At 45.3% G+C, this 25,096-nt stretch overlaps 3 protein-coding genes across 5 annotated transcripts in view; 2 read left to right on the forward strand and 1 right to left on the reverse strand.

The window, feature by feature from the left end:
- The window catches only part of LOC128302094 (GAS2-like protein pickled eggs), a 33,568-nt gene extending 16,823 nt beyond the window's left edge, over positions 1 to 16,745 (forward strand). The window contains exons 3-10 of the mRNA XM_053038824.1: positions 4,677 to 4,873; positions 5,240 to 5,358; positions 5,735 to 6,003; positions 9,970 to 10,077; positions 12,669 to 12,853; positions 12,926 to 13,085; positions 13,160 to 13,562; positions 13,679 to 16,745. Of these exons, the coding sequence (XP_052894784.1) occupies positions 4,677 to 4,873; positions 5,240 to 5,358; positions 5,735 to 6,003; positions 9,970 to 10,077; positions 12,669 to 12,853; positions 12,926 to 13,085; positions 13,160 to 13,562; positions 13,679 to 14,853 (2,616 nt within the window). The 3' untranslated portion in view covers positions 14,854 to 16,745. The remainder of the gene's footprint in view (positions 1 to 4,676; positions 4,874 to 5,239; positions 5,359 to 5,734; positions 6,004 to 9,969; positions 10,078 to 12,668; positions 12,854 to 12,925; positions 13,086 to 13,159; positions 13,563 to 13,678) is intronic.
- A 103-nt stretch (positions 16,746 to 16,848) lies between these two features.
- Positions 16,849 to 17,561, reverse strand: LOC128298106 (NADH dehydrogenase [ubiquinone] 1 alpha subcomplex subunit 7-like). The gene is made up of 4 exons (XM_053033841.1): positions 17,411 to 17,561; positions 17,224 to 17,312; positions 17,058 to 17,150; positions 16,849 to 16,988 (listed from the first exon to the last, which is right to left on the reverse strand). The coding sequence occupies exons 1-4, from the start codon at positions 17,474 to 17,476 to the stop codon at positions 16,934 to 16,936; spliced, it is 303 nt and encodes a 100-aa protein (XP_052889801.1). The 5' UTR covers positions 17,477 to 17,561; the 3' UTR covers positions 16,849 to 16,933.
- A 384-nt stretch (positions 17,562 to 17,945) lies between these two features.
- LOC128309440 (protein sex-lethal-like) lies at positions 17,946 to 24,437 on the forward strand. 3 transcript variants are annotated; one of them, XM_053045826.1, is made up of 5 exons: positions 17,946 to 19,442; positions 20,418 to 20,463; positions 21,371 to 21,706; positions 22,648 to 22,940; positions 23,054 to 24,437. In XM_053045826.1, the coding sequence occupies exons 1-5, from the start codon at positions 19,396 to 19,398 to the stop codon at positions 23,247 to 23,249; spliced, it is 918 nt and encodes a 305-aa protein (XP_052901786.1). In that variant the 5' UTR covers positions 17,946 to 19,395; the 3' UTR covers positions 23,250 to 24,437. The 3 variants fall into 3 exon arrangements, with proteins under 3 accessions (XP_052901786.1, XP_052901788.1, XP_052901789.1); XM_053045828.1 differs by having other exon boundaries at positions 22,651 to 22,940; XM_053045829.1 differs by having other exon boundaries at positions 21,386 to 21,706.
- The last annotated feature ends 659 nt before the right edge of the window (positions 24,438 to 25,096 follow it).

The raw sequence follows: 25,096 nt of genomic DNA on the forward strand, positions 1-25,096 counted from the left end.
AGGAATTTTAATGCCCTCAATTTGGCTCGATTTCATTCACTAGATAACTTAGAAACACGTGTTCGGAGTACACGCGCCGAGACATTTAACGCATAGTTTAGTTCTGTTGAACACTGCGTTAGAAATGTTTTTTAAAAGCTTTTTCTCTGCTGAAGGACGTCGACATTTGACAATGAACGTTCAAGCCGTCGAAGATGATCTTCAAAGATTGAAGTTAGGCATGTCGGCTTGTCGAAATATGGTGGGAAGGGAATTACTAAAAGCGATCCTGACACATTGTCAGCTTTATCTAAGATTAGTGCTTGAATTGACATCATTCCAAGTACACCCAAATTATGATGTTTTAGTAAAACATTTCCTATTGACAGTCACAGGAGGGAGTATGCTGTATCGTTTTCAAATTGCTTAGGTGACCCCTATGAAGTGTTTTAAAAGATCTCCAAGTTGTTAAACTCCCGACAAGGATTTACGGCATTCTTATGGGATACAACTAATGTACTACTGCATTGCCATTCGTTATCCAGCCGCGAAGCTCAACTCCGCACAATCGGAGGAGATCGTTAAACATTTATGTGAACTAAATCCATAACGTTCCGTAAGGTCTGACAGTTCCATAAAAGCAGGACGCAGTCAAAGATTCAACGAGACCTCTCTCAAGAACTCGTCCAAAGGGGAAGATTTTACGAGCTCCAAAGAACTCAGACACAATCTTTAAATCCTTTTGCTCAGCGTCCGATAGATCGTTAATATCGGGAGTAGTTGTTATGTTTACGACTTTATTTTTAGGTGCAAAATGGCGTATCACTTGAACGCGCTTGGAAGCTGTCCGTCGGTTCGTTTCGGAACGTTATTCAAATTTTGCCCACCGGTCGTTCTGAACGGTTTCCTATCGTCGATCGCGAGTACATAATCCCCAAAGCCCTCATGAACGGGGATTACCTGTTTTTTCGCAATCCTTTGATCTTTGATGCACACAAAGCGGTCCGCGTTAAAACGACTCTGATGTTCATTTGCGTTCTTAGCGTCGCACCTTTTCGCCATTTCGGCCATCATCATCTTCCGTCCCCGGACGAATGTTGACACTGGCTTAGGAAGATTAAACATTGAACGACGAGGGGGGACAAAAAAACAAAAGCCACATTATTGAAGGATCTCCCGACAACTCCCAAACTCCCTTACTCCCCCATCTAATACCAATCGGCCAGGCCACGATCCGGCCTGAAATGGGCAAACCTTTGACCAAACAAGCGTCACTATTTGTGCTAATGGTACCCTCAGTGGAGGTCCGCTATGATCTTGACATCGGTAATAGGGGGGTAGCGTGTGATTATGACCGCTTTTGTGTCTCATCTCATCTCCATAAACCGACCCGCAGTAACGCGATGCCAATGTTTGACCTCCTCTCGTACTCCACCACTGCCGTCCAACGACTCGTGCAGTGGAGGAGAAGGGCTCGCAACCAACCGCAACAGCAACAGTTTGTCTCTCGTGCGCTTGTATGACCAAAAGTCGAAGCCGTGCCGATAGACCAGGCTGTCCACTAGCCACACGCGCCTGTTTGACAGTTGATGCTGCGAGAAATCGTGGGACCGTGGGAATTGACGGTGGACGAGGAAGGTGGAAGCTAAGTTTGTCATGCAAACGCGTAGGTGTCCAAGCGCTGGAACGACAATTGACGTTTTGTTCTACGGTAGATACGCTGAGCTACACCGGACTGGGGCCCGCGCTTGCTCTACCTGTAGACCTGCGGACGTAGCGTTCGTGTAGTTCGTGCGGCAGGGAGCATTCTGACTGTGACCCCGGACTGAAGACGAAGTGATCGCCACGATTCGTAAAGCTCACGTATCGGTCGTGATGCGGTAATAGTCCGTCTATTCTTGTTGGTTTTTTCCGTCCCCCCTCAATACCGACCATTTTCAAGCGGTTGGTCGTGTTGGCTATTTTTTGGTTGGCTCCGTTCCTCGTTATTTTCCTATCAATTTGGTTCGCAAATGAAGCCTCAAAGTGGCTTAAAAACGGGTGGCCAACACGGTTCGCATGAAATAGAAAGCAAAAAATCAATTTTCTTGCCCCCACGTTGGTGTGGAGGACGTGGCGGACGATGCAGGTGGCTGCTCACGATGGGGTTGTCGACGATGCGTCACGGCTTCTGATGTGTGATTCTAACATCGGCAGAGGTGTCAAAGCAAGTTGGGCGAATCTGTATGGCAGTTTACCGTTTGGTAAGAATTATTGGTAAAGTTCTCGTCGGGTGGCAATAATGGCAAACTTCACATAACGGTTGCACTCGGTTCCTGGTGTTGCTGTTGCGCGGTCTTGCTGCAATATTCGAACGTTTGACATGCCTGCATGGAGTGCGACCGTTGCACACCAGGGATCATTGTTGCGGGAGGCAACGAAGCCAAGGTCACCATGGTCGTAATTCCGATGGTAAATTGCAGCCCCGATGCGCCGTGCGGTACACCGGGTACGTGGAGAAACACACTCGTTCGCTTCCTTGTTTGGGAAGGCACCAACCATCAATCCATCCGCTTCGGCCAGGTCTCGCCGACCGGAGCTTAGTGTCGTCGGGTGTGCAACGAGCATATAATTGCGATAATGAAGTCGCCTTTTCCATACGCTTTTGGTGGCTAAGAATCACCCTTCGAGCTGGAACGTGAAGTTGCGGAGAGAAAGAGAGTGTGCGGCTGAAACGACCGCGTCCCCATCCCCATCCGGTCACCTCGCGGAGTCTTTTCCCTTTTTTGAGATGGCTGCATTTGTCACGCTATTTTAAACGCTTTTTTGTTGCTTCAATTGCATCGTACCGAGGGCGCGAAGGGAAATGCAGTGGCAAGCAATACAACCCCGAAACGTTAGCCGCACATCTAATTTTTGTTGTTGTACTGACGCCGAACACAGGGACACAGGGCGGTTGGCCCGGTCACCATAAAGGGCAACACTGGCGCACACGGATCTTGTAGCTAACTGCGGACGAAAATGGAAAATTCGCATTCAGAACCGGGCGCCGCTTTGCTTTTCATTCGCATCGGGGGCGTAAAAAAAGGGCTGGCGCGTGTGTGATATCTTATCGCAACCGTGCCAGCCCTCGGTGAGGGTTTTTCTGCTGTATCGGGTCGGGGCAGGGTATAAATATGGAAGGTGGGTTAGCCGGTACGATCCGAATTAGCAGCGTACAGCAGCGAACTCCTAAACACACAAGCGATCGCATAAATTAAGACAAAAATATATTGATCCACTATTCGGGTCGTGCGAAATCGAACGATCAGATCTCCACCGTTAATATGTTAGTATCGTTTGGGAGTTTTGGTGGCCGCCCCGCGTCCACCTTTAATGGGTCTCACTGTGTGGACTTTGTACACGACGTCAAACCCGCTCGCGTATGTCGACCGCAAATCGATCCTTTTACGATCGGTTCTCGTTTGGCTCGCCTTTGGGGTTTGTGTTCTGCTGTCCATATTTATGAGCTAAGCTATCCGGCTCGACGCGTTGTGATTGCTTTATTAGTGAGGTCGTGTATAGGACGCTTATGCGCTCGCGTGAGATTCTACACGCTTTCCATGGAAAAATGGTTGATTCTACGCTGACGATTCGGTACGTGTGGCGAGGCTTATTTTTATCCTTTTTCTCACCAACAACGTGCTGAAATTTCGACTATTACTCATAAGAAATTTTCATGCGTGCCAAACAAAAATTTCAATATTACTCATTTTTATGTTTTATTTTTGAATTGTACCACTGGGCGATGTTGCTAATATTACGCACATGATGCGAATGATGTGAATGTTGGTAACATTCCACACTGTTGTGCGTTGCGCTGTAGTGGGTTTCTCCGATATAATATTCTTAACATCGATTCGACGTTGACATGTCGTAGAACACAATCGTTAAACTATTCCTGATGCGTTGTAGAGTGGTCATGTAGTACTCCCCATTTCGCATCAATTACTTACATTTTCATTAAATAATGCGTTAAGGGGGTAGTACACTCTAGCAACTTGAAACTTTTTGATTGTTATTGATTTTATTTAATGATTACAAAGAGTTTAACATAAACGGAGTTCATTTTTTTTTATTCCTTGAGTTGTTGAAAAAAAAATGAACCTACATTGAGTCAACTTCTTTACAATGGATTAATTTTCATACGCAAACAGGACATAACACACTCAATTGTGTAGTGCCAATAACTTTATAAATCGAGTGTCTTTTGAGTGTTAAGTAAAGTTAAATCTCCATCGAATCCTTTAATTTGTTTAATCCCAACAAATCCTTCCTTAACTTATATAATGTACTACCCCCTTAATCGCCGTAAAGGAAAAATGAAAAGGAAAATAGTTTCGTCAACGGACGTCACATTTCTCCGGTCGAGATCGTTAAGAATTCCGCACCGGTTCGAAATTGTTGTCGATCGGAACCGATTACTGTCGCAGCACGTATATTTTGTGGTTGTGGTTGATTTGCCAAATAAAATCACTCCGTGCTGATGGGTACGCATGCACTCGCACAAACGTGTGCGTTTAATTGTTCGGCGAAATTCATTCGCCAAAGATACATATCGTACCAACCCTGTCCATTTTATGACCACATACGCAAACACACACGGTAGTACGTCCAGTCCCATTCCGCAGGTGATTAATATTCTTTCCCATTCTTCTGCCTTTTACCACACCACACAGCATGCCAACAACGTACGAGTGGCCGCCGAACAATACGTCGCCCGACGCATGGCACGAAACAAATCCATGACGAAATCGATCACATCCGGGCTGGCCGGTCCAATCCTTAGCATGGGCAATGTGCACTTTCTGGCCGCGGCCAAGAGTGGCACCTTCTTCGCCCGGGACAACGTGTCCAACTTTATCACATGGTGCAGGTAAGCATTTCCGTTGAAAGATTCCCCCGAATATCCTGCAATGGCAGAGGGTTTACCATCGATAGTACACGCCATTATCCTTACGGTGACCCAGAAAATGTCCAATGTGCAACTATGAAATCCAGCTCTATAAATAGAAAAATTACACTTATGCAAAGGACATCACATTCCACGCGGTGCATTTGCCTGCATTGGAAACGATTGCGTGCCAAAAGCATCGACTTTACGATCTCTTCTTCTCTCTCTCTTTCTCTCTCTCTCTCTCTTTCCATTACGCCTTGCCTGAATGTATGTATAATTTCGATTTTTCATTTCTATATCCATTGTTTTTTTTTCGTCCCATTCGCCGCAATTTGCTAACCGCAGAAAAAGCCTTCAGATTCTCGAGTGTCTGCTGTTCGAAACGGACGATTTGATAATGCGCAAGAACGAAAAACACGTCATCCTGTGCCTGCTGGAAGTTGCGCGACGTGGTGCCAAGTTCGGTAAGTTTTCCCCACGGTTGGTTGGAGTGTGCGTTTGTTTGTGTGCTTTTATTTCCATTTCCTTCCGTGGGCCAGCCTGGGATGATTGGGTGCGCCACCCCGGCTGGGTCAATAATGCCGGCCACCGCAACGATGACTCAGACTGGCTGTCTGGGGGGAAATAACAGCCGACGGACGGATGTACAAAATCAATATTTTTAGATTCTAAATAAAGCTCAAGCTCAAGCATATCATGATGTCATTGGCATATTGCCGTAGGTCATGGGCTGGTTGGTACGGTGGACGAAATAATTGTGTTTTAAGCTTATGGAATGGTTGATTAGCATCTTTCACTTGCATCTGTAAGATATTTTAAATGAGCGATTTCCTTTCACAGGTATGCTTGCGCCCATGCTGGTACAGATGGAGCGTCAGATCGATCGGGAGATAGCGGCCGACAATCGGGCTAACGCTGGTGTAGGCTGTGGAACACAGACCGAAGGTGAGGGTGGCGGTGGAACCGGCGCTGGCATATCCACCGGTACGGAAACGGAGCTGTACGACAGTGACAGCGAGGAGGAGGACCACGAATCGGAGTCACCAATGCTGATGTACGGTCCACAGCCACAGATCGTCACGAACGATCTGAAGAGCCTGGACGAAATGGTAAGTTATCGTACATGTGTGTTTGAGAATTCTATCCATTCTGCCAAACGCGTACCAAACGTTGCATAAACGAAGGTTTTGAGCTATTTCGTTTAGCTTTTTATCTAAATCGTCACTTTAAAAGTTGGAAGTAAACCTTAAGCGAGCAAGAGCTCCCGAAACGAAAACGGGAACTAATGAGCAGACAACGTGTGAATGTAAGAATAAGCTCCAAAACACTACATGAAGGTAGTTTAGTGTCGTCATATTTAGGGCTAAGGCGATAGAAGCTTAAAGAAGTGAAAGAGACTTTATCCGCCTTATGCGACATCCGAGTTGACCCTAAACCCTTACGCCAGGGTCAATCCTATTTAACTTTAAGCTTTAGGCTCGTGCCGATGAAACACTCTGTCACGCTGTCCTTCAACATTCCGAGTGAGGATAGGTACCGGTGACCGTTGGAAGTGCATAAAGCCCCGGAGTACTATGCATAACTTTAGATCATATCCTTGCTTCGTTGCATATGACTTACGAGATGGATTATGACTTCTCAGTGTGTGACCTTACTTGCATCGAGACGAGAAACATCTCACCTACAGAGCATTGTCCGCTGCGTACGATGAGATCATACACTATGTAATAAACAAACAACGGAGAGAGACCTCCATGCTTCAGTAAGCGCACACGATTGTAAGGATCCCATTGAACCATGGAGATGTCATGAGACATGAGTGTCTCATCCCCCGATGAAAGAGACTCGACACACAAGAAACACTGCGATGCCTTTCCCGACCTCGCACCAACAAGTTTACCATTCTTCGCGACTCCGGTGTATATGGCTCCAATAACCCGTGTACAGGTGACAACACCGGCAGCCAAATGCCACCGTATGTGGACACAATTAATTCGACAATTACCATACAACTTGCGCGAGCGGAGATATCACCGATTGTCGGCAATGCTGCCACCCAACGCATGCGAAGGTACTGGCCGGGCTACGGAGCTGGCTGATGTGCGTTGCGTCCTCTGTCTGTACCATCAGCGTGATGCAACGCACGCAGGGTTCGTTGGGCTTCTGCTAGCGTGACCTTGCGCGATTAGTGTGATGGAAAGATGATGGTGGTGAAATCATTCACCAAAAATGAAGGTAAAGAAACAAAGAGCTGACGGTGTGCTGTTTGACAATTGACCGCAGCTACAACCGGCCGTGTTGGATCTAGTTGTAATGTGTCTTGATGTTTTGGGCAGGGTTGGTAGCCTTCCTGCTTTTAAGTGGTGTCTCCCAATGCCACCGGTTGATGTTGGACAAACAATGGTGCGTAGGGCTTTGAACAATTGAACAAATGTGTGCGATCACCACACGCCGCAAATCAATCCGCCAGTGTGATCGCAGTTTTATGTTTTTTTGGCTATCGAAACCCGATTTCTTTCGTTTCGTCGTGTTTTTGTTATGATCTTTTGTCACGGTTTTGTTTGAGCAGCCTTTCCATCCAAAATGTGTTTGCGCTTTTTTTCCCGCCGAGTACTTTTTAAATTTTCGACCGCATGTCAAAATAAACACACTCAAAACAATCACACAACATCTTCATTTTCAGTGTAACAAACAAACGCACAGGCATGATTACTGTCGTGTTGATGTCGTCAAATATTTGCTTCAGTTTTAACCACATAGAAAGTACAAGATTAGTAAACGTGTACAGTTCGATCAGTTGTTTTAAGTGAACGGTTACTCATCATCATGTTGAGGTTAAGGTATCTATAAAGACAGGTCGAGTGAATTCTGTGTCATAAGTAAAAGTAATTAAACGAGCTGTGAAGCACGTTAAATGACGCAGATTGAACGGGTCGTAACGCAGATTGAACTGTTCGTAACGCAAGTTGAACGACATGTTGAACGGACATTGAACGGAAAGTAACGTAGCTGGAGCGAACTGGAACGACAAGCCTAGCGAACTACTAGTCGAACGACGGGTTAAGCGAATGAGATAAGGGATGAAAGACAAAAGATCGTTCGTTCAGTTCTTCTTCAAAGAACGAACTATTTCGCTCAAGTCCATAAGAACGAAAGAACGGTTCCATCATCTACACATGATTATCTCATCGGAACGATTGAATAGTCCCAATAATTAGGCTGCGTCAGCAGATAATAAAAATCGCAACGACGTGCGAAGCGTTTGCCACACTTTCCAGGGATTAGATCGTTTTATGCACGTGTTAATTGCGTCAACAAAATCAACCGATCGTTTGCCGGCTGTCGGTCGAAAGCTTAATTTTCTCACACAAACTATTGAATTTTGTGCTTTTAGTTTAATTTTCATGTCCCAAACTCTGTCTGTCTGTCTTTATATCTATAAATGTATCCCCCTTATTGATTTCCTTTTGCCATCCCGTTTTCCGCCCCCGGGTGGGAGTGGAGCTCGCCAAGCAGCAAACTGTCACCGGGCGTCGCGGTGTATGCCACACCACCCATCACCGACGCCCATCCGGGTCGTCCAGACCAAAGGCTCGCCGGTCGTACCAAACGGTAACGAGAAACCAAGAAAATAGCCAAACGCGCGAGTAGGAAGTGGTTCGCTAGATAGTTTTTCGCTAATAATCCACCCACCTACCTCGCCTCATGCCACCGTCTCCTTCACCCATTCTCTCCTCATCACCCACTGTCACCGACCATGGGGAAGGGGGGGGGGGGGGGGGATAGGTCGCCGCACCATTTTCCGTCCCCGTTACCGCGGAGTGTATGCAAATTGGCGTTCTTCATAGGTACGGACGTAGAACAACCACAGAACAGTGGAGCCTGTAGCAACAACGTGTCTTACGGCGAGAATGGGACAGTGGCTACTTCTTCGCCAAGTTTCGCGCGGTTTGCGATGGGCGGTGAAGGTGGGAGGAGGAGGTGGGGTAGGGTAGGGTCCGGGTTATATTTCTCTATCGGAACAGGTTCGGTTCGCTTTGGCGCGAGAGCACGCGGAGGTTGACCGTAAGTCGCGCGCACGCTTACGACATTCTTGTTGCGAGGGTTCTGGTGTGTGTTTGTGTGTGATTTGTTGTTTTTTTTTTGCTTTGCTTTGCTCGTCCAAACACTACGCTTACGCCACGCAATACGCGGCGGCTCCACTGCCCTTATGATGATGGTGATGACCATTATTATTGGCATTAGCATTAAAGTTGTTGTTATTATTAGTACAAATCCATTCAATCTGGCCGCCATGATCGCGGGCATACGGGCCACTTTCTTCGTGCCGTGCGCTCTCCCATCCCCTTTCGGACGATGCACCGGTTCTGATGTCCAGCAGGCGGCACAGTCCGTAGCAGAGCTCTCGCGGACAACAGCACACCGATCGTAAACAGTGATCTTAGGGCGGCGTTTTAGAGACATTGGCATCGATCGATCGAGCAGTACGAGTGAAGCGTGTATGGCGCAACGTTAGCCCAACGGGGCGGAAACCCAACCGGAGTCCGATTTGTGTGGGCGAACTTTGCGACCAGCGGTCGGTTTTGGCTGTTTTGCTGTATGGTTATTGCTCGAGCCGGTCTTGGCGGCAGGGCTGGATGTTGCTCCAGCCATACCTCAGCATCAGTACGGTTTGACAAGGGATGGTTAAGAACGGACCGTTAAATTCGGTTTGGCATGTTGCAAAAATTCCGCTCCCGCACACAAATGGAGTTTCGCTGTATTGGACGCAATGAAGCAATCATTTCAAGTAGCTTATGAAATTCGCACCGGTTCGGGTGCCCTTCTTCCTGAAACCATTTGTCATCCAACACACTAGGATAAACCCCCGGTTCGCTAGCTGAAGCGCTTCCAATGCTGCCTTTTATCATGTAACCCATGACAATATCGCAATGTCCACCACCAACCATTATGCTACCGCAGTACCGCCCACAACCGGCACGCGTAATCAATTGACGCCCAAGCCAAGAAAAAAAAAAGCTCATTAATTTATGCATCGCCACTTTTTTTTTCTTTCTTCTCCCCGTCGTCCGTAGGTTCGTGATCTGGTGGAAAAGTGCACCTGCCCGTCCCAGTTCCCGATGGTGCGCGTCTCGGAGGGCAAGTACAGAATCGGCGATACCAAAGTGCTCATATTCGTGCGGGTAAGTAAATGGCTGTAGGGCTGCCCCATTGGCGTGAAACATGTCCCCAAAACGCGTCCCGCGTACGATCGACCGTAAATCAGCGTTCTCCGGAAGAGGGGTTTGAATGGTGGAACCGTGGGATGAATGCGAGAACCACCGAACACAAAAGTGGGCAGACCGAAGCATCGGAGACCCTCGCGCCGTACTCTGTGGTGTGTGATCTTTTGGACGTGTTGTTCGGTTCCACAGTGGTGGATCCTTCTTTTTTTTGTTTCGGGCATACCGAACATATGCGTGCCGAGATTATCATTTTTACTTCGATTTGTTTCTGTTTCTCTGGGAATGCGCCCCGTACTGAGATGGAGTTCTTTTCTCAAGGAAAAGTTCCCGTACAGCAAAACAAAGACAAAAATCATTCCTCATTTTTCGGTTCAACGACTTCTTAGAATTCGGTCGGTCGAATTGTGAGGAACGTGTTAAATGCATTCCTTTCTTATGCACCTGCATCTACAACTCAGTCATCTTCGTTGAACCGTTTGTTACCTGCATTTTAATCTTTTTTTTTATTTCAAAGATTAACGTCCTTTTTTGGACGAGATTTTTAAAAGTATTAACATTGTTGAGCAGTTCTCTTTGAGGTGTTTCGATATATTTGTCTACAAACCGAATATTAATCATACTTCATTCACCTTCAGACGAGTTGTACTTTTCCTCCAAGTTGCTCAGTAATGTTTAACATACCCCTTATATCTTATAAATGTGTAAACTATATCCTTGACACATTTTATATTGTGTGTTTGCGTTGGCCTTCGTCTATGGCCCGATTTTATCTCCAAAAACCGGTCGTTTCATTATCATTATGCTCTTCCGCTATTTCGACATAATTCGATGACGGTTGCGTGTTTGGTAGTTTGCACCCATTCTGACATACGTTTCTGGGCGCTTTTGTTATCTTTTCACTCCTGATAAGGGTTGGAGAATTGCTAAATTATTAGATTTTCACTTCCTCGCTTTACTCATTACATTGATATTGGGTTGCTTTGTAAAGCAAGATAATGTCGTCGATGTTGTAATTGCTGGACCTGAATAAGTAGTTCAGGCAAAATCGTGTCCTCTTTTCCTATTCATTTTCTGTGCTGTACATCCAATAGAACTTCAGAAGAATAAAAGATAATATTTAGAGAGAGATTAGTACTGGCAAATTTGAAACTCGTAGGAATCAAAATTGTATTGGGTGTATTTGATTCAAATTAATGAATCTGAATGAATCTTTGATCTGAAGATGCTCGTATGTTTAGAAGGACAACGGAGAAGCGGCTATAATGACGAGCTATACGAGCTGTACGACGAACTCACTGTCGTACAGCGGTTTAGACTCACGAGACTCCGGTGTGTTGCAATGAGAATGATAACGAACGAACGAGCCCGTTCAGGTCGTCCACATGGACAGAGGAGACTTGGTAAGCCCAAATTGAGATGAAGTGATGGCGTTGATGCGTCCGCCGGAAAGGCCGGGATTATGGGTTTGCTGATGACGGCGCTCGACCGTGAGCGGTTTAGAAGACTTCAGCAGCAGGCGAAGACCGTAAAGCGATTGTAGCATCGGATAAGTGAGTAAGTAAGGAGTTCGAGTGGCCATCTCGTGTGTCAACTGTTTTTAACGGAAGTACAACATTTTTCGGTGGTGTAAAACTCCCCAAAGGACATGACAGATTGGGATTCGGAGTTTCGGATTCCATATAGGATTTAGATTCGACGATTGAAGCATCTCTTTGAATATTCGATTTTCCCAACACTATTTAATCTACATCTACACGCTTCTTGAACAATTCGTCCGATCAAACTAGATCGGTTGATGATTCTTCGGGACTCGAGCGCCTCTTGTTGATGTATTCATGCTAGATGCTATTCCTACTCATTCTCAGCAACACGTTTGTGGCACAATTTTGTCATAAAGTGGCTCTGGCCTTGCATGGCGTGGAGTTGTGTACTACCGACGATACTATTTAATGCGTTCACGATAATATAACTGGGGAAAAAGATTATATTGAAACAACCACTACTATCTTATCATAAATCATGAGACATAATATAATGTGATAAGAATTGAAAACAATGGTCAACTTATTACGCTTATCGTGGCTAGGTGTTTCCAAATAATCTTATCGTTTGTTTAGGCATTTAATAATTAATTGGCACATTATACAAAATCTAACCAAAATAACACCGCAGAAACTTGTGGAGATAGCACCCTCAAAGGTCGTCCAATGTCTGCCACAGGGGCGGTACGTTTAATGTTTAATTCCATGGCCCGGAACAAAACGGCTGGGTGCAACCAGCATGCAATGTGGGTCAATATTGCGTGAACGTGACTGCGCATCACATTGGCCCGGAAGGGATAACGGCGTGTGCGTCCAAAAATTTCGGTTCCGCTGCATTGCACCCTTTGCTATTACATAAAGCAAAACCCTTAGGTGCGATTAGGTGCAGACTCTGCGGAGAGGACGGTTCAACAATGTAACGATCGGTTTACGGCGGCATCCAAAAGCCCTGCATTAAAACATTAATCATTTATGGTGCTCTGTGTTTTTTTTTTCTCTGGTGTGTAGATTCTTCGTTCACACGTGATGGTCCGCGTCGGTGGTGGTTGGGATACGCTTGCACACTACCTGGACAAGCATGATCCGTGCCGGTGTCGATCGCAGCATCGTTCGTCCGCCTCAGCACGGTTGATCACCAAAACGAGCAACGCCAACGGAATCGAGCTGCACAAAGCTCAGGTCCACTATGATCGGTAAGTGTAGTCATGCTGAAGACATCATCGACAAGGTATCTAAACAGTTTTATACCAACCTTCAACCTGTAGATCTGGTTCGCCGTGGAAATCTAATGCGACTCCCAGCCAGAATGGATCACCGATCAACGGCGGTAGTAACAGCAATACTAATACCTTGTCACCTCCAGCACGTGCCAGAAGCCGTAGCCGTAGCCCCAGTGCCCAGCGTCGTATGCCGACAGAAAATGGAGTTAGTATATGCTCGAGAATTCTCCTAACCCAATAATGACACAAGCTAATACTTTACTGTACGCCTGCTTCCAGGACAAACTGCAACCGCCAGGATCTCCGTTGAAAACGGCACGACGTTCGGTGTCACCCAGTCCGCGCCGGATGCAAGAGAACAGTGTGGCCAACAAACGCAAAGCAGCTGGATCGTCAAACAACGCTACCACTGCTGGTGTAGTACACTTTGAATGTGATAAGGATCCGGTGGCATCGGTTGCGCCGGTAGTTGGAACGACAGCAGTGTTGCCGTCCGAAGATGACAAGAATCGTTACGAGAGCGTCAGCGACAATGGTAGCGAGATCAGTGATGAGGGTTACCGTAGCCTTGGTTTAGTGCAGGGTGGTCATGGTGTCGGTGGTACCGCTGCCGGTGGAGCTGGTGGGCTGCGGAAGGGTTTCGGAAACAGCCAACATTCGAGCGAAGATGCAGATACTAATGGTACGGATGAAACGCACTATCAATAGACGGTATCTTCGGGTATCTTGGTCGCTCTTAGTAGGCGCAACAATGTATTATCGAATTTAATTAATTTATCTTGTACCATTTGATTCTAGCGCATCTCGATACGACAACGTCGGACTCGCAGGCCAGCCCAACGGAGGAGGAAAGCTCTACAAAAACGAACGATGAAGATCTGACACCCATCTCGGATGAGCTGGCCGTGGTGAACGAACCAACAGACGCACGCCACTATCCAGTCACCGAGCACGATTCACTAATCGACTGTCCGGACGGAGCCATTTCCACCGGTCCGGCTTCCGGTTCCTTCGAAAGCTACGGTGTGTACGTGAACGATGAGGAAATCACGGTGGACATTGCGAATGCGACCGGTTTGCGCAAGACGGGTTTTTCCGACCGCATTATGGACCGTACCAGCGTGGCCCCATCTGCTGCTGCTGGTGCTGGCGGTGTCGGATCGCGCATACCGCGTTCACCTGTTGGGCCGCGGCGTAAGGAAAGCGCGGAAAGCACCGCCAGCGGCACGGTTACCGACGAGTTGGCGGTGGTAAATAATCACGGACTGCGCAAAACATCCATCGCCAAATCGGTGACGCGCAAACCGACCGCACTCGCCGGTTCCACCGTGAGCAGTGCGGAACCGTTGGCAAAGGAAACCAACACCTGGAGTGGTCGATCAACCAAGAAGCGGCCATCGCTAACGTCACAAACGTTCAATGGCACCGGAAAGGGTACCGGTACGCCGGCACCGGCACCGTTCACACGCAATTCACCGGTGCGTGCCTCGCTGGCAGCGGAACGTACGATGACCGGACGGAATCGAACGCCGAAAGCGACCGGTTCGGCGTGTACCTCCACCAATACGTCACCGAGCAAGAGCACCTCGGATGCGGTGGCACTATTGCTCCAGCAAATCAAGGATACGCTCGATTCGGGCACGAACGATACGCAGATTGTCGAACGGGTTAGACGTCTGGTGTCGCAAACGAGCGTACCGGACGAGCTGGTTAACGACTTTACCACCGCCTGGGTGCACTCCAATGGGAATCTCGACCGTTCGAAGGTGATGTTGGCCGGTTCCGGTACAGGCACCACGTCGCCCTCCAAACCACAGTCTACGTTGTCCAAGCGGGCGAGTACCGTCTCCAACGCGTCTGACAGCACGCAGTCAAACTGTCGCGACTTGGCGTCGGTAGTTTCGCCACGCCGCCTCGATAAGGGTCTGTCGAAGATTCCGGCCCCGGTCCGGTCGAATACGGGCCTGTATTGACGCGGTGCTGCGTATTCCGTACGTGCAGATGTTGTGCTACCCTAGCCATATCGAAGCAGTCCGATCGATTATTGTAGGTCTATATTTCCCAACTGATTACAGCTTGAATAATCGTACCAGCAGCATTTGCTGCATATTCCCGGTTGAGTTTACTATCGCCTAGTTTCGGAATGTGTGACATAGTGAGTGATTTATTGGCCGGTGAACGACTACTAACTGAGCAGGTGGTTACAGTTGAGTTACTATGTTGGATTCCAGAATTTTACCTCTGAAACTCGGTTCCGTGACTTCCGTAAGCGAAACGCAAGTTTTACCGGCTCATTTTGCTTTGTTCGTAACCATATCAAATTTAAACCAGTAAAGTCCGTGTAGAATAATCCGACGAGGAAAGGATGTTTTATCATTCCTGGAGAGTGGGACACAGTGAAACTCGCTGCATCATTTTGTGTCATATCTAACGGTTGCCTAAGTTCTGCTTCCTGTTTGTTATTGTGCTTAGGATTGTTTAATAGATTGATGCGAATAGAAAACCGCGTGCTATATATATAAACAGTTCATAAAAGGGAATCCTGTCATTATGCGCTTCCAGCTCTCGCAATTTCGCGCGAACATATTCTGTTTATCATGACATTCACTGGCGTTTACGTTCGCCTTGCACTAGGTGTCTCCCAGTAGGCAAATGGGGTAGGTTAGACCACTGAATGTTGCATACCCAATATTAACCCTATTTCCAGTATATTCTTTTCACGGAATAAAACTAAAATGAAAATGTTGAGAATATAAAAATGGAGAGGTGAAAAACTGGCAAATGGTGCCCTTCCTTCGAAGCAACCCAGAGAGTGCTGAAATGACTGACTTTTGCGTTTTACCGAGCTAGATTAGGAAAAGAAAAGAAAGGAAACAGTATGTAGGAAGTTTTTTTTACCTAGAGTGTGAAAATGTTTTGATGGAGTTTTAGAAGTAAATGAAAGCTTACAGGAAACAGTAATGTTTTAACCAAACTCCACTAACCCAATGCGTCGAGTCTTTCTCTTTTTTACTCTAGCCTAACAAATAGTGTCGCATTCTTTATACGTTGCACACGATTCCATTTCTCTGTCCTGTCATAACGATGCGAAGCGTTTAGCACTTTATAAAACATGTGCGTAGAACCGAGAAATGACCGGGGTTCACCACTAAAGCTACAAATTAGAGAACAAACAGTACGAAATTTTACAATGCGTCCACATCAGTAGAAAACAGTTCAAAATGCAGTAGCGTGACATTGCAGGCAGAAGATACAATTCATATTAAAATTTATGCAACTTTGCAGCTAAACATGACAGAAAATGCGACAAATGTAGCATAGGGTTAAACAAAACCATGATGGCCGAGCGGGCAGGACGAGAAGTAAACTAGGAAAAAAAGAAAATTGAAATGTTGAGCGTGGAATATCGGCAAAAGCAATTATCCCACATCACCCGAGGTGATAAGAACGTTAAGAAACACGTTACGAGGAAGGAGAAACGATTTGAGAAGCATTATGCATAATCAAAGAGAGTGCTGTGCAATATATGCGCACCGGTGTTAAGTTTGATCGACTTAACGTAGCGCCGTCATTATGACGAGTTTACAATTGAAATAAGAAACAAAAAGTTACTAACAAAAACCCGCAGTTCTTACACGAAAATCAAAAATAACGATTTAAAAACAAAATCACACTTGATAAACCGTAGAAATGTACGCGTTTGTTTAACGTTTTCTTTTGTGCTGTTTTTTTTTCTTTTAACAATGTACTCGAGAATTTAAAAAGATAGGGCCAACATGTAATAAAATCCACTAAAGCTATTTTTGTGGCAATAATAAGCATAAATAAATAAAAAAAAAACGATTAAACCATCATCACGGAAACACATGTTTGGGTTTGGCATTGCATTCGATGAAATCCGATTTTAACAATTCACACCTTTTGTTACGACAACAACACACAGCCACTTTATTGGTCGAAGTACTTTATTTCTTCGCACTCGCACTTGATATACACAGTAACACTTCGCTACCTTCTCACTTCCATTGTTTCACCAACAGCCGAGCCAAACGGTTAATGTTTGTCCCAGCCGTACGATTTGCCGGGTGTTGGTAGACTCGCGGCCGCTCTGAAATGTATGATCGATAACATTTGGGTTTAGTACCTGTGTGAGCCAATTTTGACCGTAACTGATTACCCCTTTTCCGCCAGTAGCTTTTGCGTGGACAAATCAATCGGTGGAGCTACTTCGCGACGAGCATCACGGATCACGTAGTGATTTGCCGACAGCCTGAAAGAGTAGCGAAGTTTGATTACACATTTCATCACGCGGAGGAGGCGTATCGAAGAATGTATTGCCATACTTATGAGCAGGTCCATCGGGTAGATTCGGCGGTGGCTGAGTCCTGGCAGCAATACCATCCTCAAAGCGGAGCGCATTTGTGTGTTGTCGCTGCAAATAATACAATTATTCGGCAGGGAAAATATATTACATAATGGAGTGTACACCAATAGAAATTGGTACAAAACCACAATCGGTAGACCACTTACACCGAGCAGGAAATTACGCAGCTTTTGCAGCATCGGTGAAATATCACGGCGCACGACTCCAGACATGTTTCTTGCCGTGAAAACGCGGTTGATTTCGAACTGTTGTAGCTTTGCTAGTAGCACCCAGTTGGTGTCCAGATATCTGTGCGACGAAGATCAATGTTTTGATTCTGTTCGGTCGAATGACGGTTTGCGTGCAGGATCGATTATCCGTACAGCTGCGTTTATGTTGTGAACTCGAACGCTTTAAGTAGCTTTTCTGTTGGAGAAGTTTTCCGGCAAAATCTTATTAAATTGCACCTCAGAAATAAGCCTTGATAATCAAAATTTTATTTCTCTTTTTTTCCGTACATTTAGTCATCTGATATGTATTTCTACTGATAGAAATAAAATATTTGATCTAGAATGGATTATCCGTGCAATTGGATGGCCTACCGTGTATGTACACGGCTGCTGTCAAATGTAGCCCACGTTGTTGTTTAGTGTGAGTTTTCGGTCGTGGTAGTTGTGTAGGTGAACGGGCAGCAGCAGCAGCAGCATAAGAGCAAAAGATAGAATCGGTCGGGTGCATAGAAGTGAAGGAATTTTCAGAGCTTCGACAATTTTTCCTCCCAACGCATCATATTCTTTCGTCAAGTGATAACGTGCGCGTCACCATTCGTCCCCACATTGCAAGGGCAATTGTTTTATCAATCGAGGTGGTGCACAGCGAATTCACCCGACTCTGTGCTGCGAAAAGTTAACACGAATTAAGTGAAAAAACGCATTTGCCCCCCCTCACCTCATTGAAGGGAGCAGCAGTGCAAGAAGATATCTGGATATGATTGGGTTTCTTTGGAAAAGTTGTGTTTTGCACCGTTGAAGACACCAGCTCACGGGTTGGTGTACATGCATTAGTGGGATTCGTGTATGGTGATGCAAAAACAGAAACCCTCAGACAAATTCGGGCTACTGCAGTAAAATCGTCTTCCCTACCGTGTGTTTTTTTGTGTTTGTTTGTGTGTGGATAGGTTGACAGCTCAAGCAGAGCGAGCACCGAGGAAGGCAGACCATCGGATTTCGATAGGCCTAGGCCCTAATGTGACATGCATTGTGTCGTGACAAGAATTGCATTCATTTACACGAAACACGGTTTCAATTTTGTTCAGTATTACTTCGCTACTTGTGGCCATTTGCTCCTTCTGCTTTGATTGCGTGTGCAGGCCCTTCGGTGGTAATAGCGTTCGTGGAAAGTGATTTGCACGGGAACAGCAGCATCATTAGTAGGCCTCGGAAAAGCCTCTGCTCTGTAAGGCACATTCGCTTGGTGGAAAAAAGTTGTCAACTGAGTGTGTGGGTGTGTGTGTGTGTGTGGACCGTCGTCTCGCAAGAGGAAAGCAGGAAAATCCTCACTGCTCACGATAGAATCAGCCAAGAAACGGAAAAGAATTTCATCGTAGCAGACCGTGGTGTTTTGCAAAGAAAAAGCTTTACCCAACCGTACGACGATTAGTGCACAACAGCGTAGCAGAACGTGTAGAGTATCTTCTCGCGCTCAATACCACTCACGGTTCGATTTTCTTATTGTGTTTGTGGTTTTCTTTTCTTCTTCTTTGCCTGGTCCTTGCGTTGCGTTTCCTTTGGTGGTCCATTGGTCCTTGTACGACTAGTATAGTGCGTTGTTTCGTTGTTATCAGTGTGTACGTCTCGAAACACACACAGGCAGCACATCCGAAGGCCTATTGAATTTGCGAGAACAACTTACCTCATCCTCGTTGTATGGTGCAGCAGCAATCAGCACCACCGTCATCTCTCGTTCGTCCTGTGCATTTCTACGGCAAAGTGTGTGTGTGCTGCCAAGAAGTAAAGGAATAAAAGCGGTACGACGTGTGCGGCAATCGCTGGCCATAGGCAAACAAAAAACAACATCATCTAAATAAGGGAACCCCTTCTCGGTGTGCTCGCGATTGCTGTTGTGGACGAAAACGAAACGGACGGTGAGGAAAATGTACAGTAAAATGAATGGATACCCTTCGTCATCCTTTCGATCAAGGTACGGTTGGGGCTGCTGGAAAGCAATATCGCTGCTCAGCACTACTATATCGAAGGGAGGGAATTTCAAATCCGAACACATTGCTATTCCGTTGGACGTGATGATGGTGGCTGGTTGGAGCACTGTTGTGCGGAAAACCTACTACGATATACACACAAATGCCAGGATGACCCAAAAGAGGACGCTGAACAGAGAGAGTATATGTGTGCGAGTGTAAAAGAGCGAGATCATTATGATGACTAAGAGGTGACGGGGAAAAAAAGAATCAACTGAAATGTGCATACAATGAAGAGCACACGAGTCCTGACCGTAGGGAAGAAGGACGGAACCTTGGAAGGACACGCGCGGAAATCGATAAAAATGATCCACTTTGAAATAATAATCAAGTCGCCTGAGCCTCTGATAGTAAAGGACTCGCTGTAAAAAAAAAAACATTCGGACACAAGCAATCCTTTCCCAGAGCCTACTTAGGGATCTTGCACGTGTGTGTATGTTTGTGAGGCGGTTTAGCGGGGAAGCATTATGCTGCTGTGCGTCGTTTAACGCGCGTCTCATCCTTGTACTCGATGAGGGCCGCTTTCCCACCCTGGCTCTGACCATAATCAATCCGTCCAACGGGCAAGAAATATCAATTCTGTTTATGAATTTATTTTCCATTTCCCATCTCCCTTTCCTTTGCAACCCGAATGTAAGCCTCCAGAAACAGATTGGCCCTCTGCGTCGAACACAAGGGCATTGATTGTACACGACAAGATGGGGAATTTTTTTTATTTACATTTTATGCAATTTTATGTCGTCGACATTTACATGATTTTTAGGATGCCTAATTTCTAACAATATGTTTGTTATTTTCTTTTCTTTTTCGGTTCTCGCACTGATGGGAATGCTCGTCATACCACACTTTACAACGGTACACGCGTTACAATCTGCTCACACGCGCTTGCCCGTATGACACGTGCTCGGGGAAACATGTAGCAGTGGTCGACTGTGGGGAATGTCACACTCGCTACCCTCCGGAATGGTACGTTTTGTCTGTATAATACCAATCGAAATGCTCGCGCTCATTGCGCTTACGTTTGTGCACCGGTTAGTGTGCACTCTGGTGGATGCTGATGCTAGCAACGAACTCCCGTACCCGAATACTCTGTCCGTGTGCGCTCCTTAGCCAAAAGTATTGGCAAGTGCCGGCCCAAGAGTAGTGTAGTGTGTTTGCAAATCCGTTCGAATATGTTGTTTTTTTTTTCTTCGCCGCACACATACGCCACATAATGGACATTGAAGTTGCTCGTCAGCTGGCGACAACCTGTCCACGAAGGATTGCTGCATTACGACGGTGACGTCGGATCGTTTTCTCGTGGTGGTCTTTCAAGGCGGGTACAGGGACACGCAATCCGAGTACATCTGTTTCTGTACGGTTCTCTTTTGTTGGCAATCGACCACATTAAAAACCCCACCACCAATTCGTTTATTCAGGCATGTACCGTTTTTCTACGGGTGCATAAATTTTGCTCTGTTTTGATAACGATTGCCCCAAGCACCCCCGGAGAAGGTCATATAAGAAAAGGAATTAGGGATATGTCTATGGTTGTCTCTCGACCATTGGTATCGCTTTTGGAAGCATCATCTCGATGAAAGATTAAGTTCAGATATGCTGATCACAGCCATAAATCACCCCGATAGGATGGTGAAATGTGGAAGTAGAATGCGTTATGTTTTGGATTTGCTACCCTGTAGCCTAGCCGTCTCGCAAAGTACGGCAAAAAGGAAAAACCTATTGCTATTCGTGTGCTGGCAGACCGATTCGAGTTCTCGTTCTAGGGCAATATCCTACCAGTTTGTACCACAATCAACCGGAGCACCCGTGTGCGCGTGCTAAGCGCGCGTATGGCGCGCATAAAAAAAGTTCAAATTGTTCTGCAATCTTCCAGTCAAACTACCTGCAGGATGCCGATTTCTCGTCCTATTCCCGGCCCCGACTGTATGGTGATATGCCGTCGAGCAGTACGTTCGGTGGCGGTAACCCATCGACACCGCACCACCACCACCATCACCACAATCACCACAGTCAGCCATCCCATCACCACACGTCCTCATCCAGCACGAGCTCGCTGACCGGCGTGAACTTCGGACCTGGATCGTCCGGCAATGCTGGTACCAACCTGATCGTCAACTATCTGCCGCAGGACATGACGGAGCGGGAAATGTACGCGATGTTCTCCTCGGTGGGCGCGCTCGAAAGCTGTCGACTGATGAAAGATCTAAAGGTATGCTCGATGGAACGATACACCGCATGTTGTATATTTTACGTCCATATTCTTTGTCTGAAGGTCAGAGAGGGATACCCTATCTAACTATTAGTTTCCGGGGTTGGTGAGGTGTGAGGTGTGCGTAAAGGAATGTCAAAATCGGAAGAAACTGTAATGCCCGTGAAAACCTATCATGTCCCAATAGCAGATACAGTAGGCGCGATAGTCGAGGCGAAAATGAGATGCGCTCAGTGTTACGTTTCGCATCGAGCATTATCATCGCTATCGTCAGCGTCATCATATTGTCGTCATTCTCATTGGTAATGGTTGGAGAATCGTTAGTGGCCTCTCCTCCTTGTGGATGACTGCAGTAATTTAGCATTAGAAATAACATAATTGCGGCTTACGTGTAATGTAGGGCATCCCCCATCTATGGGAAGGTTTCGGAAAGGAAGTTTTTTTTTGTAAATACGGAAGGAGGATATTAAGATGCTTTCGGAACTTTTATCGACTGCAGTTGGTGAAAAGAATTTTTTTTATTTGAAATATTTTTGCAATGATACTCGAAAATCGAAATTTTTGCGTTAAATGATTGTTCCACATCTGCAGTTGTGGACAATTTGACAGAAAACATTTGATAGAAAAAAAATTGTTAAAATTATTGAATTTCTGGCATATTTCGCTGAAGAAGATTTTATGAGAGTAAATTATTGTTTTTCAATGTATTTCTTTTCGACTCCATTAAACCCACTATCAATGTGCCTTGTTTGGCAGATGTACATTAGTTTATCATTTAACGTTGCTTTCATCTCCTGGATATGCTCCGGCAAATACAATGCTGGAATTATCCTACGGTATGGAGCACGGAACCGTGATTTTGCTAGTTTATTGTTTTCTGTCTGTTTACTCTTTTCAATGCACCACACACCGTACGTACGCGTTCGTGCTTGAAACTGAAGCAGACTGGGTACAGCTACGGCTTCGGGTTCGTGAACTATCTGAACGAGGATGCGGCGCAACGCGCGATCAGGTGTCTGAACGGTTATCCGCTGCGCAACAAACGCCTAAAAGTTTCATACGCGCGACCACAAAGCGACGATATCAAGGAAACGAACCTGTACATCACGAATCTGCCCCGCACGATCACCGAAGAGCAGCTGGACATTATTTTCGGCAAGTATGGAACTATCGTACAGAAGAATATTTTGCGCGACAAGCTGACGGGTCAGCCTCGTGGTGTAGCTTTCGTACGGTAAGTAACCTATTGATGTCACTATACAGATTGATACAGATCCATGTAATAACCTACCCTTTCTTTTGTTATTTCTCCACAATACGCTCATGGATGAAATTGGTGGTAAATAGGTTTAATAAGCGTGAGGAAGCACAGGAAGCAATATCGGCCCTCAATAACGTGATCCCACAAGGTGGTAATCAACCATTGATAGTACGGGTTGCGGAAGACCATGGGCGAGCTAAGGCTGCACTTTATGTACCCTCGTACAACTCTATCGTGCACAACAATAGAGGTAGAGTACGAATGCGCAATACTCCGTACTGAACAATCATCTGACACATATACATATATTTACACACACACACACATATCCAGATATAATTACATCTCCATCCTAATAACATTCTAGCGCATTTCCTTCTTTGAAAGGTTTTCCTAGATGGTTCCGAGTCTCCCAGTGATTGACAGATTTTTCGAATGAGCATTGAAAATGGACATAAAGCGAATGGCATCCACATATTCTTCACACTGGATTCCTATCGCTTTCGATCTTTTACCTTGATGTACCATTATTACTGCTCATATCACTTCGGAAACTCTGAATCAAACGAATGAAATACATTTTTTGTAATTGAAAAAGAATGCAAAAGGGAATGTGTCTTTCACTAAAGTCTTTCCCAAATATGGTCCTAATCATTTTCTAATTTTATTTCCTCTTTTGTTGCTTGCGTAGTAGGGAATAGTTTCTAATTTTGTTTTAAATGATTTTTGCTGTTCCCTAATGGTTACGGATGGTTGCTTTTTATATGCAATTTTAGTGTAAAGTGACTTTTAAAAGTCACCCGAGTGCATAGTTGTCGTTTTAAACGTTTTTTTCTTTGCTGTTGCCAGTACCATACGCTCTGGCGCAAGTTCTTGATTTCGTTTTTTTTTTTGCTGAATACTTGATGCTTGATTTCAACTAGATCTAGTTGATTTTTTAGTTTTAGTTAAAAAATGCATGAGGGGCATCTTTGTTGCTGTTGGCCTTCGTTCGAGTAATCTACTTTAATGTATGCAATGTAGTAAACGAATGTCTCTGAACCGATTAACATGCGGTATCTTTTCATGGAATAGTCCAGTACCTTCAGCATAGAATCGTTTTGTTGTGAGCTAATTGCAAGGAATCGGAAAGGCATTGTTTTGTATTAGCTTTCGAGTCTCTCATGCACCAAGCTAAGAAAAGATGTAGAAGCAAAAAAAAGGATCAATATCGTTTTGTGTTGTTGTATGTTATCCTTGCTAAGGTTTGGCTTTATTTGAACAAAAGCTGGTAGCCACTCAATATATAATTTATGGGAATAGCATTACTGCTTTAGTGTTAAGAATTGCACTCTTTGTGTGTTGGAACATGTAATATGTTGAAAAGGAGATAGTTTTCCTGTTTGAATAAATCCTTACAAAGTGTGTACAGCAAAACGGCCAAGCCGGTTTTAACTATTTAGAAGCTGAAATACAAAATGTGTACTACATAATGGTAACCGATGTTTGTTTGTTTTTTTTTTTATAATTCGAAAACTAGGTTAGATAAATCTTCGTTTTTGGCTCTGTTTTAGAAACATTTTTTTATCGGCACAGCAACCTCAAAAGGTATAGTCTTGCCATGTCTGGCTTTCTGTAATTTTATTTATCCGTACCTGAAACCGAATTGGATTTTGGATCGGTCTGTTCGTGTAAAGACCGGCGCCCGTGTCACTGCCCTTAAATCAGTCACTCTTTAATAACTTGAGACCAACATATCTAGAAAAATCGTTACCATTCAACTCAAACCATTCAAAATAGTTATGGAAAATGCTCGTAAATGGAGATAATTTGTAAATGAGATCCGGTGGTCGCCACTTATCCGATTTTTAAACAGTTACCAAACAGATTCTAAACGGCTCAATATGCATAAGTAAAAGTACTTTTTACAAAATGTTATTGGAAAAGCATAACATCAGTTACCACTATGTGGTGTACACCCTGTATGTAGTTGAACTGTTTCTCGATTGCCTGAAAAGCCATTGTGCTGGGACTGTTCAGCCTTCATTGCATTCTATTACAAAAGGTTACACCAATGTTTATGTTCTTTTCTACCGGTTAGTTATGCTTTCTTTTCACTTGACTATTTATTATTATGTACTATATAAAAG

The sequence above is a fragment of the Anopheles moucheti genome, chromosome 2 (genome assembly GCF_943734755.1).
Source record: "Anopheles moucheti chromosome 2, idAnoMoucSN_F20_07, whole genome shotgun sequence".
In the NCBI taxonomy this organism is placed as follows: Eukaryota; Metazoa; Arthropoda; class Insecta; order Diptera; family Culicidae; genus Anopheles; species Anopheles moucheti.